The sequence below is a fragment of the Protopterus annectens genome, chromosome 15.part0 (genome assembly GCF_019279795.1).
Source record: "Protopterus annectens isolate FY-2018-M chromosome 15.part0, PAN1.0, whole genome shotgun sequence".
Lineage (NCBI taxonomy): Eukaryota > Metazoa > Chordata > Ceratodontiformes > Protopteridae > Protopterus > Protopterus annectens.
The window spans coordinates 133,368,074-133,384,533 of NC_056749.1; the positions used below are offsets into that span (position 1 = coordinate 133,368,074).

Sequence of the window (16,460 nt, forward strand, 5' to 3'; positions counted from 1 at the left end):
ATCGAGCAAGTTACTCAACAATCAAGGTACAATTAGCTGCTATTTCTAACTTTCATATAGGCAAAAATCATTCTCCTCGGGTTTCTCTCAAGCTGTGCAAAGTGTTCCCTAAGGGTACTTTTCTACTCAGGCCATCTATTAAGGATCACACTCCTCCTTGGTATCTTTTGGTGCTTTTACAGGCCTTAACACAACCCCATTTAAACCAGTGGCTAAAGTAGATTTCAATTTTTTATCTTGTAAAACCATTTTTCTAGTTGCTATTACATCAGCTCGGTGAGTATCTGAATTCCAGACCGTATACTATCAGCCATCTTACCTAATTTTTCGTAAAGACAGTTTCTCTTTGAATCAGCCTTTCTTTTATACCAAAGGTAGCATTAAAAATTGTGCACAATCAGTCTGTTAACTTGCCTGTTTTCTTTCTGAAATTCTTTAATAAAGGGGAATATATGCTTTATTTATTGGATGTACATAGCCAACTCAGATTCTAAAGCTGTCAGAAAATATGACCAATTGTTTGTCTCCTTCTCAAAGGCTAAATGGAGTCACTCTGTGTCAAAAGTAACTTTAACTGGATGTGGCATTGGTTGTATTTCTCATTTTTATAAAGATATGGGTTTGACCTTACTGAGACGGCCAAGGGTTTATTCCACAAGATCTGTTTTCAGTTCGTCCACTTTCTTATCAAAAATATCAATAGATGACATTTGTTTGGCTCCTACTTGGTCCAGTGCTCTTAATTGTATTGCTCATAAGTCAGATATTTTTTCAAGGGACAGGATGGTGTTTGGTTTTGCTGTCCCCTGGAATATCCTTCCATGTAGACCATCCTGGGTACCAGCAGCTGGGGGACTCTGTTCCATTGGTTGAGGAATGGATGAAAAAGACAACATTCTCCCTTCCATTTATATACGGCTTTCTGGTATGACTTGAGAGATATTCTCTATTGGTCTTTCTCCTTCTTCAGCTCAAGCTCTTCTACTATTTTGACTCTGGTACCTTGGCAGCTATCTTTCTTCTTTCCCTTTATGAATACCATTGTTATTTGTCCTTTGAATTCTGAGACTAAGGAGGCAAACTCAGTCTGAGGTAATATGGGGTTTAGAGGGGATTATGGGTAAGGGGAGGAGCTTGAGATATGTATCCTAAGTCTGAAAAGTGGCCAAAGTCTGATCTGAAACCATTTGGTTGAGGAAGGATGAAAAACAGGCAACACAGTTGCATAATTATGGTAAATACATAACTTGTGTTTCTTGACACATTATTTTGTTTACTAGAATACCCTCTTCACATCACCCTGGCAGTAGGTATTTCTACAGTAACTGAGGCTGGAGGAATTTCATGTAACTCGAGCAATTATGTATGTGTGCTTTTCTTAGTGAGTTATGCAAGCATAATATCTTCAGTTCTTCCTCTTGATCTTTGGTATTGTGCTCATTGTTAATATGATAAAAACTGATGAGCTTAAGCAATGAATGTTTTTATGTATGTGACACATCATGTCATGGCATACGTTGGAATGAGGGTGCATATTTCCTCAAACATAAAATCATCCAAACTTTTTTTTTTTTTTCTGAATTTAATTGGTAGAGAGATGAGCCAAACCAAGTATCCACCAAAGGGATCTGTCTTTAATTTATATGGTAAGGATTTATCTGTTGTGCCTCAGTGGAGCATATGCCCCTTTTTTGGAGGGGGATATGAGGTGGTATTTATACTGATGGGTAAATCTGGTCTTCCCTTTCCTTTTTGTTAACATGTCCAGTAGGTTGTTTAACATCATCTTGGAATATACCAGTTCAGACAGAGATATAACCCCATTTTTCTTTTCATCGGAAGGGCAGTAACTTATGATGTAAGTGCTACATTCCACCACAAGCACCACCACTGGAACAATAAAATATGAATCCAAGATCTTAGAGTGGAAATAGAACTTGTAGCTTTCTGATCATCCCTGCATCAGAGGATAGAGTATCATTTGCTAAGTCATAAATTAGACACTCTGTGGCCAACACATCTGGGTGCAGTATACAAGCTTGTCCGTTACCAGTGTACTCTGCACCCGTCAGCATTTCTTGTGTGTGCGCTACACTACCTATTCACCTTAGCATCTCATGTTTTCCCCACTAGTTTACATCACAGTGCATGATTCAGTCTACCAGTGATTGAGTGATTGTACCATCGTACATGGCTTTATCTTGCTTCTTCTATATGAAGCCATTACACCTGTCTTGTACACATTTCCTTTTATTCTGGCACAGAGCTGTATAACTTTGTAGTATTTTTTCCTTAACCATCCGTACTGGTTTCAGTTTTGTCATCATCAGGAAACTGATTGTGATAACTAACACTGTGATATGTGGCACAGGCATATTAAACAAGATGGGTCCAACACCAAACTATGCAGCAAGGCAGCAGCCCTTCCCCCAGTGTGATATGTGATGGAAGTATGCTAAACAAGACAGGTGCAGCACCAAATCCTGTAACAACACTTTTCTTAAGACACTCTGCCGCATCATCCCCCCCAAAAGCAGTACTCACCTTTTAGACAGTCAGATTTCTGCTCTTCTGAACAGTGGTGGTCTCGTGTGGATCTGTGATGTCAGAGACTTTGCTGAAGTCTAAGTATACCACATTTAGTTGGATGATGTTTATTTGCTGTAATCATGTAAAGGAATTGCAGTCTGATGTCTTTGGGTACCTTCATGGTCCTGAATATGAAAGTTAACTTGCACTTCCAGCTAAATCACCATCCCCACCTTTTTTTTGTAGCAGTGCTTTGAAATGGCTATTCAGTAAAGGTGAGTTGCGCTCAGAAGTTTATTAACTCGCATGATTCATCATCAAAAATTGTTCACAAAAGACCCAAGGTATAGAGGAAAAAGTCAAAGAAAGACAGGCGAGTCAATATTCTTTGCATAACTTACCATTGTAGAAATCTGTACAAAAATCTCAGAAAGGTTTGAAAAATCTCAATTATTTTAATGATGTACTGCAGCTGTACTTTAGTTACACATCTGCAACTGTGGAGTCGTACGAAATCTGAACATCCTGTAACCAACCATTCACACTATTTTACCAAGTCAAAGTAACCAAAATTCAGTTACATTTCTGCAACCCAAGCGGATGATCTTTGAGGAAGATTGTATAACACTAAGTAATAACATTTAGGTTTCCATGCATTCTTTTTTCTAATATTGGGGGCTGAATTTTCTCAGTTTCCTTTCTCTGTGATGACTTTCATATTCCTGATGTCTTCAAAGGTTCTAATAGAGGACATTGCAACCCTGCTCAGGGCATGTGTTAAGTAAGCTCCTTCTGGGTCCTGCTAAGTAATTCCCCACCATCACCATCTGTGGGATACCAGAGGGTTAAGCGGTTAGAGATCAAAGCTGAGGAAGGACAGCAGGAGATTTCTGTGCTAAGTGAGTCATTTAGCAAATGTAATGAATAAGTTAAAAAAATGGTTGTAAAAGAGAGTAAATCCAACTAAACGATGTAACATTCAGAAGCAGTAAAATATTAAAAACTGTATCCTTTAAATTATCAGGGGTAATACTGTATTGACCACAGTCAGACAAAATACCAGCTTAGTGTAGTGGCTTCCAAAATATCAAGATTTAAATATCCTTGCTAAATTACTAAAGTTAATATTACGCTCATTATTTGTAATAGTGAGCAAAAAAGTTAGGTCTTATTACCGGGTCCAAAGACCTAGGAAAAAAAAACAACTCAGTAATTAGTCCATTCTTCAGATTTCTTTTTGCAGTCTCCAAAAGTGTAATCATAAATAAGACTTGAGTTCCTAAAGCTGCACAACAATCTGTCCATTTGACATCATACTGTAAAAGCAAAACAATTCATATTATGGATAATTTCCAAGCAGTAAAGAAAAAGCTGTTCAGTGTAATAGATTCTTAACACCATCTCAATCTTATTCAGATGATTAGGCAACCCACAGTTTGTAGGCCAAAACCATATAACAAGCCAAATGCAAAATAATTAGTTAGTTCCAGAGCTCATCGGCTGCTTATAGTAAATGGCTTAGTCAGAACCGATTTTGATGCATTCACTGGGTGCCTTCAGCTACTGCTGCACTTCATGTTGTAGTGGTCACCTCAGTCAGTTTCCCCTTCAGTTCTCACCTTCAGCCAGTCCCCTCCAGTGTTGCACTGGAAACTTTCAGCATGTGCCCCCTTCAGCGCTGCACTGGATACCTTCAGCCAGGTCACCCTTTAGTGCTGCAAATCTGGCCAAAAATATCTCAGTAGAAAAAACTGCCATAATGAATAAATGACAGCTACAGCCCAAGAGAGAATTGGTTTAGTGAACTGATCATCAGTGAATAAAATAGTCTGTGAATGCAACAAGCAAGCATTTTAAATCCACAGAACTTTGTGCAGACAATAGCAGTCAAGAGCTATCAGATGCTAACTATATCCAGTAAGATAGTAATATATTTTTTCATATTAGTTATATTATACACTGAAAACTTTCACAGTCTGTTACAACTTGATAAGTAAATCTTAATATCAGCATTCACATTTCACTTAAAGAGACAGGCATACAGTGAGCTTCCAGAGCATATGTGGATTCCAGGTACCTCGTATTCAAAGTTGTAGTAATACCAGATCTACTTTGAGTTTTGGAAAAATCCAAGTCTGGCATCAGATGCTCATAGCTGATAGATGGGTAACACAAATGCTAATGACATAATGAACAGATGACTCAACTTAAAATGCATTTTTTACAAGGGAAAGTCATTTCTTATTCTCACTCTGAGGTCACTTCTTTCAGCTGCTCCCGTTAGGGGTCGTCACAGCAGATCTTCTGTTTCCATTTCTGCCTGTCCTCTGCATCTTGCTCTGTCACACCATCCACCTGCATGTCCTCTCTCACCACATCCACAAACCTTATCTTAGGCCTTCCTCTCTTTCTGTTACCTGGCAGTTTCATCCTTAGCATCTTTTTCCCAGTATACTCTGCATCCCTCCTCAGCACATGTCTAAACCAACGTAATCTTGCCTCTCTGGCTTTGTCTCCAAACCTTCCAACCTGGGCTGACCCTCTAATATATTTATTCCTAATCCTGTCCACCCTCGTCACACCCACTGCAAATCTTAACATCTTTAACTCTGCCACGTCCAGCTCTGACTCCTGCCTTTTTGTCAGTGCCACTGTCTCCAACCCATATAACATAACCGGTATCACTATACTGGTACTCCTCTGTCACAAATCACTGCTGAGGTCACTGCATCTTGGAAAAAAGAGTGATCAGTGACGAGCAAAAAACAAAAACTGTCTTTGTTTCTCTGGAAAGCTTTGAGGTCAGAGCACTCATTACACACCAGATTTTGAGCTCTGCAGTCTTGTTGCTGCGTAAATTGATTAACTGACACTTCAAGTTGTCTTGCTGAAGCACCTGTAAAATTTGCAATTCTGGTATGAGGAACTGACTGGAAGCCAGTGCCAAAAAGTAAACTACTCCAGACCAAAATGGATCTCTGGCATGTAAAGACTAATTTCACATTAGTATTATATTAATAAAACACACAAACTGTTAAATTCAGCTAAGTATTACAAAGTCATATATTCAAAGCAAGGAAGATTTTGTTCTAAACATATTCCATCACTTAGTATCTCAAACGACCATCCAGTGATCTGAAAGATTGAAGAAATGCAGACACAATAGCACCAATATGTGGTAGCATCCAGTGTCACCTTCAGTATGCTCTGCTGTCCAATGGTAAACAGTGAGTAGGTCACAGAATACAGCAAGGAAAGTGAGTTCTGAAGCTGTTCCAACAGTGCATCAGGGAAGAACTCTGTACAGCTGAATCTCAAAGTAAACTGGAATCGCCTCCAGAATGGGAAGTGCCTCCTCATATGTCAGCAGACCCAGCTTTAACTCCAAGGTCACTGCCCTGATGAAACTGAGTCATAACTACCTCTGATCCTCTGTAGCTATGTGGTAAGATAGAAGACTGGGACAGACTAGTCAAATCTGAGCAGAGGTGGAAGGGGGAGATCAAGGAGCAGTGGGAAAAGCCTGAAGTACTAAATGAATACTTTGCCTCATCCTTCATAAGTGAATGCGAGTTGGGTGCAATTCTGGTAGGCAGGTAGAACTAGTGAGAGCAGTAAACAGATACCAAGAGAGAGAAAGGAAGGAGGTTGAGCGGTAATCCGCATCACTAAGGGAGGATAAAGTTCTGGGACCAGATGAGTTGTCTCCCATGGTCCTTGGGAATCTGGTCAGTGGGCTGGCAGATCCTCTGATGGAGCCATGGCCAAATTTCTCCTGTTCAGTATGAACACCATCTCAGGTCTCCCCTGAAAAGAGGCTGTTGGTCTAGTGGGGCTAACCTGATTAACAAAATATAAATAAAAATAAAAATTGTTACTGTATGACTGGATCATTGGAAGTATGGAAATTCTGGAATACTGGAATAGCAATTGTGGTACCTGTGGCTCTATCTTGTATGTGTGGGGGTTGAGGACAGCAAGAATCCAGGGAACTAAAGTTGTGTTAGCTTAACAACAGTGTCAAGAACTTCTCTCCACAGCATCAGCTACCATGGATTCATGGTCAGTAGAAGCTGTCAAGAAAACATGATTTGTTTTTGACTCTTACAGGAGAACTTGACATGGAAGCAGTGGCATAGATGCTGTACCTGAATTTCACCAAGGCATTTTGACAGCCTCATACAAATGGCTATCTAGTGAAAAAGAAGGGCTGTGAGTAGGATTAATAGTAAGTCATAGAGTGTTATGGTGAGAGACTGTGTCCAAAAATAAGGAATGAGTGGTGGGGGTACTACAGGGCATCTGTCTTAAGCCTAGCACTCTTCATTGTGTTTGTTTCAGATATATTGAGGGAATAAGAAATGGGATCACCGTATTTGCTAATGACACTGTTGGTTGCACTAGTGAAGAATGTGGGAAAAGTCCAAGACAAGATTTGGAAAGGTTGGCAAAGGGAGCCAAGAGTTGGTAGTTGAGGTTCAGTGCAGACAACATGAAACTACTGTACTCTGCTGTGAAGTATCATCTTGGCACTGGAGCTGATGATCACATCTGGAATTAACCAGTTAGGGTACAGTGAGAGGGTACTTTCAGCAGACAGTAGAATGTTGGGGTGTACACTGAAAATAATTGTCCTGTTTCGCTGGGCCCTAGTCAGAGCATACAAGGAAAGGGACATTAGGCTGCTGGAAGACTTCCAGGGAAAGTCATAAAAAGGATTTCTGGGAATGAGCTGGGAATGATATGACTAGAAACTGTAAGGACCAGAACTTTTGTCACTAGAGACCAAGGTAAATGTGTACTATCCAAGTCTCTGATTTGTTCTCCAGCGCCTTGTGCAGTTGAGTATCACATTACCTGCTGGTGTATTTAAGGAGACACTGTTCATAGACCTTTTCTTATTTCCTGGCCTGGTTATCCAATCACTACGTAGCTACATTTGTCTGGTATGACCTTCTACTCTGAACTCATCTGTGCAGTGCACAATCTGCAGTGTGCAGTCTTACTACCTCATGGTATACCATTGTGGCTCATTAAACTAAGTACCAATAAAAATGATGCCAGTGAGTTGCATTCCATGTACCCACATGGCTGCATATCCCAAATGTGGTTGCTGTGCCTCACATCTCCAGTCTTTTAAAGCTCTACTTCTGGGGTTGCACCAATATGGGCGACAGAGTATAAGTATATTTCTTCTCATCCGGTGCAGTCTCACACACAGTATATGCAGAGATGGGGAAAGCAGAGACCCTCATACCAGGGTTCCTCGGTGCAAAGTCCCTTGCAAACATTTTTTTATAGTAGTGCCTTTTCTCCTTGTATATTGCTTTGTTCAGTTATGGAGGTGGGATAGTAAGGTCAGTAAGTGGGGCATTAGCAAGTTTCTTTGTCAGTAGTTGCCAGCCTCTGTCTTCTAATTGTTGTGAAAGGGATTGTATCTACCTTCTTGTAGTTTTCTTGAACCGTATCCTTCTTTTGTGATTCCCCACAAAGGTTATAGGTGCACCAACTATTGTATATACTTATAGTTTATAACCATAGAGTTACTGGGGTGTGGGGTTCGTGCCCTGATTCTTGCAAAGCACTACATTGCAGACATCTCTGGATGTTGAGTGGGAATCCTGTTTAACAATCCGTAGAATGGCATGTGGTGAAAGTGCCCTTTTCTTGCTTGACATATAATTGATTTCGTAAATGGCCTTGCTTAAGCTAAAGGTAAGTGAGCAACTAACATGGCAACCTTCTAGAAACAGATAAGTTTTACTTTGTAAACTTTTCATTTGTATTTGAATTTTATTACACATTTAGTGAAACAATAGAGTATAGTAAGTATTTTAAATGAATTACTTAGTCATGTAACTTTTATAACCGTGCTGCATAAATCCAACTAATTAAAACCAGTAACATACTGTGGCCCATATTTTAACATATGTGCAGATCCAAGATGTACCATACATGTGATCATGTGAGTCATGTCATTTCATGAAAAATGAATTACTTTAGCTAATCCTGATCAACAAGTGAGTCATCGAAACTACTTTTGTAACCTGTTTGCTTTGGGGTTAAGTGTGGAGTCTTACAACAATCATGCCAGCACTGCACCCCCTCTATTATAATCAAGTTAAATGTCACTACAATTCAGAGATAAGGACAGATTTCCCCTGCAGTAACCTATTTGGAGGATTTTAATTAACTGACCAGAAGTGCCAATTTGCCCAGCTCCCAACAGAAGAATTCATCAGCATCCTTTTAGAATCCTTTAATATGTAAGATATTTCAAATTCTTGCACAGACACTTTGTTACGATGCAGGCACCTATGTATCTTGTCCACAACTCATGCAGTACAGACTAACATTTGATTGATTTAAGAAAGGGATTTGCATCTCTTATTGTTACTAGTCAGTCACTTTTTACACATTTAATTGTTGCTGTGTTCCTATTTAGACGGATTTACAGAGGTAAAAATTGATGAATGGTTTTGTTTTCCTACTATATCACTTTGTTCTTGACTGTGGCTGTGCATCAAACCCTAGGGTTTATGTGGACCATGCAGATTTTTATGAAAAGGTTCATCATAAAACATATTTTCACATCCATTACTATGTTATTTTTTCTGTGCTATACTTGTATGAAATTATAGAAATGGTCTTTATTTTAAGTTTCATTTTCAAATCAATTAAGGTATTTATTGTTTTTTTTCTCTAACATTCATCACTTGTTTAATTGTTTCAGGTTCCTGAAAGGACAACCTCTAAATTTCAGAGCAGAGAAGGTCCAGGCCATCAGAGAACTGCTTCAAGGTTAGAGTCTTCCTGTTTTTGTGTCAAAACTAAAGATTTATTAGCAGGAATTGAATTGAGGTCTGTTCATTAATACTGAGGCCATAACTTTTATTTGTGCATGCTGAGAAGTTGACACATAAGTAACAAGCTGACAGCTAATGCTACAATGTTACCTTTCATACACTTAGGGAATGTATCTGAACAAGAAATGAAACCTGATTTATTATTTGATCATACAGTTTTTTTTAGCTTAACAGAGATTTACAAGCCACAGAGTCTATTAATTTGCAAAGGTCACTATGCAAAGTTAAAATACTATCTTATAAACAATAAGAAAGTGCACTGCTGAGAAGTTAGGGATTTCCCTAACCTAAACTGCAAAAATATATACATACTTGTCTCGTTTATGCACACAAACTCGCACCCACAAAATGTTTTTCCCCTGTTTGAATTTAAGTGGATCACTTTGGGCAGCCTCAGGTTAACTTTTGTGATACAGTATGTGGCTGCTTGACTAACTTCTGTTCAGCTATGCATGGATTTGAACCTATTGCCCACTTTATTTTTAATAGCAGTTATTATTGTCAGTATTCCGGGACTGTAAGCCGTGGTGGTGCAGTGGTAGCGTTGTTGCCTCACAGCAAGAGGTTCTCCCGTTCGATTCTCGGCTGGAGCGCCTTCTGTGTGGAGTCTGCATGTCCTCCCCACGGTAGAGTGGCATTTGAAAGACTTGCATGGAATGGGCATGCCTTCGTTGAAGATTGGGCGTCCAGCTGGCACCTCGGTACCCGTAAAAAAATCTACTGCTAATCATTAGCGGACCTGAGTTCCACTGTGGCGACCCCTAACCGGGAAAAGCCGAAAGAAGAACATTGTCAGTATTCAGGGACTGTGTGCTACACAGGGAAAGCAGATGAGAAATGCATTGCCTTAATATTATTCTGCCTGGCAATGGTATCCACTTGTTCTGTGCTGATCTATAATTCAAAAATATTGTAGTGAAAGAAATTATTTTAAATTCTGCTGTGTTTTAGGCTTTCAGCAACCATGTAATGGCTTGCTTCCCTCATTGATTCCATATAAGTGATCACTTCTGTTAAGCATGGTGTAGAGTAGCATTAAATGTTTTTGCTCTCCTGCTACATTGGTGTTCTGTGGTATTTAGCTCAATTATCCAAATTCTGTACTGATCACAGGTTGCACTTCATTGATGAATTCTTGCCATGATAGCTGCTATGAAAGTGTCAACTGCCCTGTCAGTGGAGAATTAGTGTAATGAATCACATCACTATAGTGTAAGCACTGAGCTGGATGTAACATTATCTTAATAAAATTGAGGAATATGATTCCATGTTCAGATTATCTGAAAATTTGTATGTAGGCTTAGTATAGAACAGACAGGTGAACTTTAGTGAACATAACCTAGTGGAAATCTCTCAGATTTGTCAGTCTGCAAGCAAAGACATGGTAGGAAGCAAAACACATTGAGATTACATATGTCTTTCCTGTAAGGTAATGACTTTCAAAGGAGGATTCACTGGAACTACTGTGTTCCTGTAATACCTGAGAGAATTTCCTCCACAGTTTCTAGTAATAATAAAACAGAATGGCTTCCATCATTGGGTGAACTACATGTGTGTATGTCCACAGTTCATCTGTGGATTCAGGAGCTGTGTGTAATCCATTAACTGAAATTAATAACATTAATTACATTTTAGTGCATGGATTGTGGGGATTATTCTCCAGTATTCAGAAAAAGATAAATCAGTTAAGCACTATAGTGTTGCCAGACCTAACCTTAAAAAATGTTGAGCACTCCCTGCTTAAGTTGTTAAGGTCACATCTTGCACTACACTGTAAAATCTGCCAGTACTACTGACCAGCAAATGGCAGGAGCAGAGTACAAGATTTGGTTCTGCCTGCTGTCCTTCCTGACAAAGTGGCCCTTTCTCTTTTATAATTTAGAAAGTAGCTAGAATAACAGGGTGTCTGTTCACCTGCTTTTTCTCTGAAGGATATAAACTCTGAAACTGAAATGTGTGTCACTATTCAATGACTTCGACCCTCCGTGAACCATGGACTTTATGAGAAACAGACCATACAAATGAGGCAAAAAAAAAATGTGGACATTCTGCGAAAATCTAGACAGCCTTGCTGTAAATATAAAGCTGTGCTCTTTCCTTCTAGTCTTTCTATGTATTATATAATTTATAAATGTAGTTATTACAAATATTTAAAAACAGAATTGCTACAAAAATTATACGATTACACAGTTACAGCAGGTGATACAAAAATGATGTCCTTTTGATGTGTAGGGTTCTGACACACACACCCCCCCCCCCCAAACATTTTGAAAACCACTGTTCTTAAGACAAAAATTAGGAAGGTAAGAAAAACATCAACAACCCTTGTTGACTTTTTTTTTAACTCAAAAAGAAAAACAGACGAGTAGCTACTGCAAGTGAACAAAGTGCCACAATATTAAATAAATATTTAAATTTAATGAAAAATCACACTTCTGCTAAGCACTTTCTTCTTAGTAGTGTAACACTCAAAACAGTTCTTAAAAATTAATAAACAGCCAATCAAATTTCACAGCCATTTGTCCCATCAAATTAAATTATCAAAAAAGTTTGAAATCCTAGTAAAAAGCATATCTGAGTTCACATATAAAAAACAGTTTACTGTCTCAATCTAACCTGTTCAAGTCAATATCAAGTTGAAAAATATATGTACATTTAAAATTATGTAGACATTATGTCATTAAATATAATGTATATAAGAAGTGTATGTATATAAAATGTATATGTGAGCATTGTTGGTGTTTTCTTTCATTATCTCATATAAATGCTTGTATATTCTTTTTGTTAAAGGCCATTCAGTTTTTCCCACACAAAAACATTCACAGTCCTAACAAATAGCAATATAAACAGCCCCGTTTGAACAATTACTCCATATTGTTGATGTAAGATTTTTACCCTTCTATTTTATAAGGACGTTATCCACTTTCAAGATGAAATTACAGTAATTACACATCACATTTCCAAATATCAGATTGTTTAGTACTTCCCAACCCACTGACATCTTCTCTTCCTGGTTCAGAAATGTTGTTTGAGCTGTCCCCTCTTTTATACACAAACATAGGACGATCCCCCCATACATCCCATCAAATTGGGGTCCAAATTAAAAATATTCCAATTTTTTCTAATGATATATTTTAACACATTGGAATTAGTATTGTACTTTCCATCACATCAACAGGAAACAAGTCAACCAGAAAATAAAACAAGGACCAGCACTTGACTCTGTGAAACACAGCCAACCACAAAATGAATTGACGTAGGTTTCGTCTTTATTCAGACTTCTTCAGAATGCTAATAAAACCAATTACAACCATACAAGCTTAAATAAGAAACAAGTCATGACATCATTACTTAATTGATTAATTTGCATTCATCTTACTTAAAGTGAACTGAACACACTAATACAATGTTATGAGTAAAAAGTACTGAATAGTGAATCATATGCAGTACTAGTTAAAAACATACAATAAATAAACATTAATGAAATGAAATGATTATAACCCCTTTATCCAAGAATGTGTTTTAATTTTAAAATTGGTGCAATAGTGATGTAATCATTAATGTCAGGGGATACCATGGCATTCAGTTTCAGTTGCCACCTCATTTCACTAATGTCAAGGTGAAGATCAAGGACCTTGCCCTGTACATCCATAACCACTTGTTGAATTACACAAAATTTAAATGTATGCCCACTATTCAATTCAATGTGTCTATACAATGCATTGTTTTTTTTCTTTAATCTTATATCTGACAAATGCTCTATAATTCGGTCTCTAAGGGCTCTACTACTTTTACCAACATAGTATGCTGGACATTGACCACATTGTGCTAAATACACCACATTTTTGGTGTAACAGTCAAAATGTCCACTGAGCCTAATAGAAACACCAGCCACATTGAACTTAGAATTTGTAGGACATACCAGATGACATACACTACATCTACCACATTTAAAATTCCCAATGCGCCTCCCAGTGGAATTGCAAACATTGCCACCCTTCTCTAACAATTGCTTAAATGATTTTGCCTTTCTAAATACACATCTAGGAAGGCTACCTAGCTTTTCCCATACCAACTTATCAAGTCTAAGTAACTTCCAATTGTTGAACACTATATCCCTAATGTAAGGTGCATCAAATGAATATGTGGTAATGAAATAAATCCCACATTCCTGACTCTCCTTATCAGCACTATTCACAGCTACTTTACTGAATTCAAGTTGGTTATTGACCATAACAACAGTATCATCCATACCCATCATTGAGGGTTCATTATTCAATCTACCCTTTTAATAATGACCAATATGTACCATCTACTGTCTTTTGCTTGACTTCATCTGCTATATCCTTACACATGCTTTCAGGATATCCTCTCCTTATGAACATGCCCATAATGAATTCTACCTCCCTCAAAATTCCAACTCGTCACTAGTCATCCTGGCAGCCCTGACCAGGGTTCAGTCCTGGGGCCGCTCTTGTTTGGCATCTACTTCTCTGAAGTACAGGTCAACACTAAGGGACTCTGGCTAACAAAGTTTGCAGATGACTGCAAACTGGGAGCCATTATTGAATCCCCAAATGATGTGGATACTCTACAAAAGGGCCTTACAGAAACAGATGCTTGGTGCCAGAGCCATGGGCTCAAGCTCAATGCCAAGAAATGTATTGTTATCCCCTTTGGGAAAAAACATGTATCCATGAATTACCATATAGGTGGCAGTACACTAAACACAGAAAGTGTGATAAGAGACTTAGGGACACAGGTGGACAGTGGTCTCACCTTTGATAACCACATCGCCACAACAGTCAGGAAATCCTTCTATGTGGCACACCTCATCACGAAGGGCTTTTCATCCAGAAAAAGGAGGTCATTGTCCCACTGTACTCATTCCTCATTAGACCCATTATAGAATACAATGCCCCATTTGGTATGTACCTCTCAAGACATCTGCAACAACTGGAAAGGCCTCAGAAATACCTCACTAAAAGAATCACAGGCCTAAAGCAGATGCCCTATGCTGACCGCCTTAAAAAACTCCAGCTATACTCTGTCGCATATCGTCTACTCAGAGGCGATCTCTGCTTAACATACAAGGCCATGTCAAACCCAGAGCTGTTGGACATGCTACACTTAAAGAAATCCCAATCCCTCAGAGCTACACGCTCCAGGGATGTAAACCTTGTCATCACAATAAACAAAACATGTTGGAGGGATAGGTTCCTGACCCAGAGACTCCCCAGACTCTGGAATAGATTGCCCATACATGTCAAGCAGAGTGCCTCTTTGGACCTCTTCAAGAGGAACCTTGACGATTGGATGGGAGAAAGGAAATTCACCCCAGGGATCACGTCAGTCGCCCTGCTAGACAGGGGTCCAGGAAAGTAAATAATGTGGGAAGAAATATTCAGGGAATTGTTATGGCTAGGCTTGTATAGGCCCTAGGGCTGATAGCCTAGTACTAACCTATGAACCTATGAACCTATGACCATCTGGCCTTTGACAATTGCTTTTTTCTGGTGGTCAGGGTGCCAACTGGAATAACTAAGATACGAGTTGGAAAAGGTAGCTTTCCCATGGATAGTAGATATTAAGGCATGCTCAATGGGATCAATTTTCAAATTAACATTTAAATATGTGATTCCCTCTTTGCTAAAGGCATGGGTAAACTTCAAAAAATATACTGTATTAATATACTCCAAAAAACAATGGACATCTTCGACACTACCATCCCATACTATGAACAAATCGTCTAAAAAATGGGTGTAGTGCCGAATCTTAGACTTGAACCCACTTGCAAAAACATATTCCTGCTCCCAGAATGACATGATGTAGTTTGCATAGATGGGGGCGCAAGCCACCCCCATAGCAACACCTGTGACTTGCTTAAAAGATAGTCCTTCAAAAAAGATGAAATTATTGTTTAATACTGTCTCCATCAAAGTTACAAGCAAATTTATACGATCCTGACCATATAACCCAGTTTTAAAAAGCTGCCGCTCCAACCATTCTAAACCAACGTCATTAGGTATAACAGAAAAAAGATTGACAACATCAATGGTAACCAATATCGTGTTATCACTAATTTCGACAGTCCTTAACTTTTCCAAAAACTGCCAAGAATCCTTGGTGATGTAATCAAATAACTTAATCCCTTTTTGTAGCCGACAATCCAAAAATTTGCTTATAAAACAAGTCTTACTACGTTTACCGTCAACTATAGGCCTAAACTTAACGTTATCTAGCCCTTTATGTATCTTAGGGATTCCAAAGATGCCACTCATCTCAGGATACTCATTGTTAATATAAGAATACTCCAACTCGTCAATTTGCCCTTGCATTAGTAAATCCTCCACTAACAAATTCACTTTAGCATAAGCAATATTGACTTGATTTAAACTACTTTCCTCATAGGTGTCACCATTTAACATAATCAACATGTGATTAATGTAATCATTCCTATCCATGATTACTAAGCCACTGCCCTTGTCTGGCTTCATAAACCTAATAGACTGATCTCTAATCAATTCATTTAATAGGAAATATTCTTCCCTAGTTAAATTGTTTGCCTTGCTAAATGCCTCAAGTCCACTTCCAGACTTACTCCTATTAATATGTTCTCTAATATCAAGTTCACAAATCTTCTCAACCCTACAGTATTATTAGAAAGAGGCATAAACCTACTAGGCTTTCTTAAAACGGCCCTTTGACCACCGAGAGTATCATGAAACATTAATTACAGGTTCATCTTCCTTGTTAATAACTTCAAATCAATCAAAATGTCGCTTAAATTACCTCTCACAAGGGGAACAAAGGTAGATCCCATTGATAACAACTCAACATGTTGTAAATCAATAACCTTACTAGAAAAATTGTAAACTTTGTAGTCACCATGGGTGTTACATACAACCACAGGGTTGCTAATACACTCTCCTTTAGCCATTTTCAATTGTTCATCTGCAATTTGAATCAAACATTCAATTCCCCCATCAATGTTCGCTTCAACACAACCCATGGTTGATGCTATGCTTTTACAAGCAGAATTAATAGCTGCATCATTGTTTACAC

General features: G+C 38.5%; 1 protein-coding gene across 1 annotated transcript in view; it reads left to right on the forward strand.

Moving 5' to 3' along the window:
- The window catches only part of NRK (Nik related kinase), a 2,110,367-nt gene that overhangs the window by 1,495,662 nt on the left and 598,245 nt on the right, over positions 1-16,460 (forward strand). Inside the window, exon 17 of the mRNA XM_044057244.1 lies at positions 9,263-9,330. Coding sequence (XP_043913179.1) covers positions 9,263-9,330 — 68 coding nt within the window. The remainder of the gene's footprint in view (positions 1-9,262; positions 9,331-16,460) is intronic.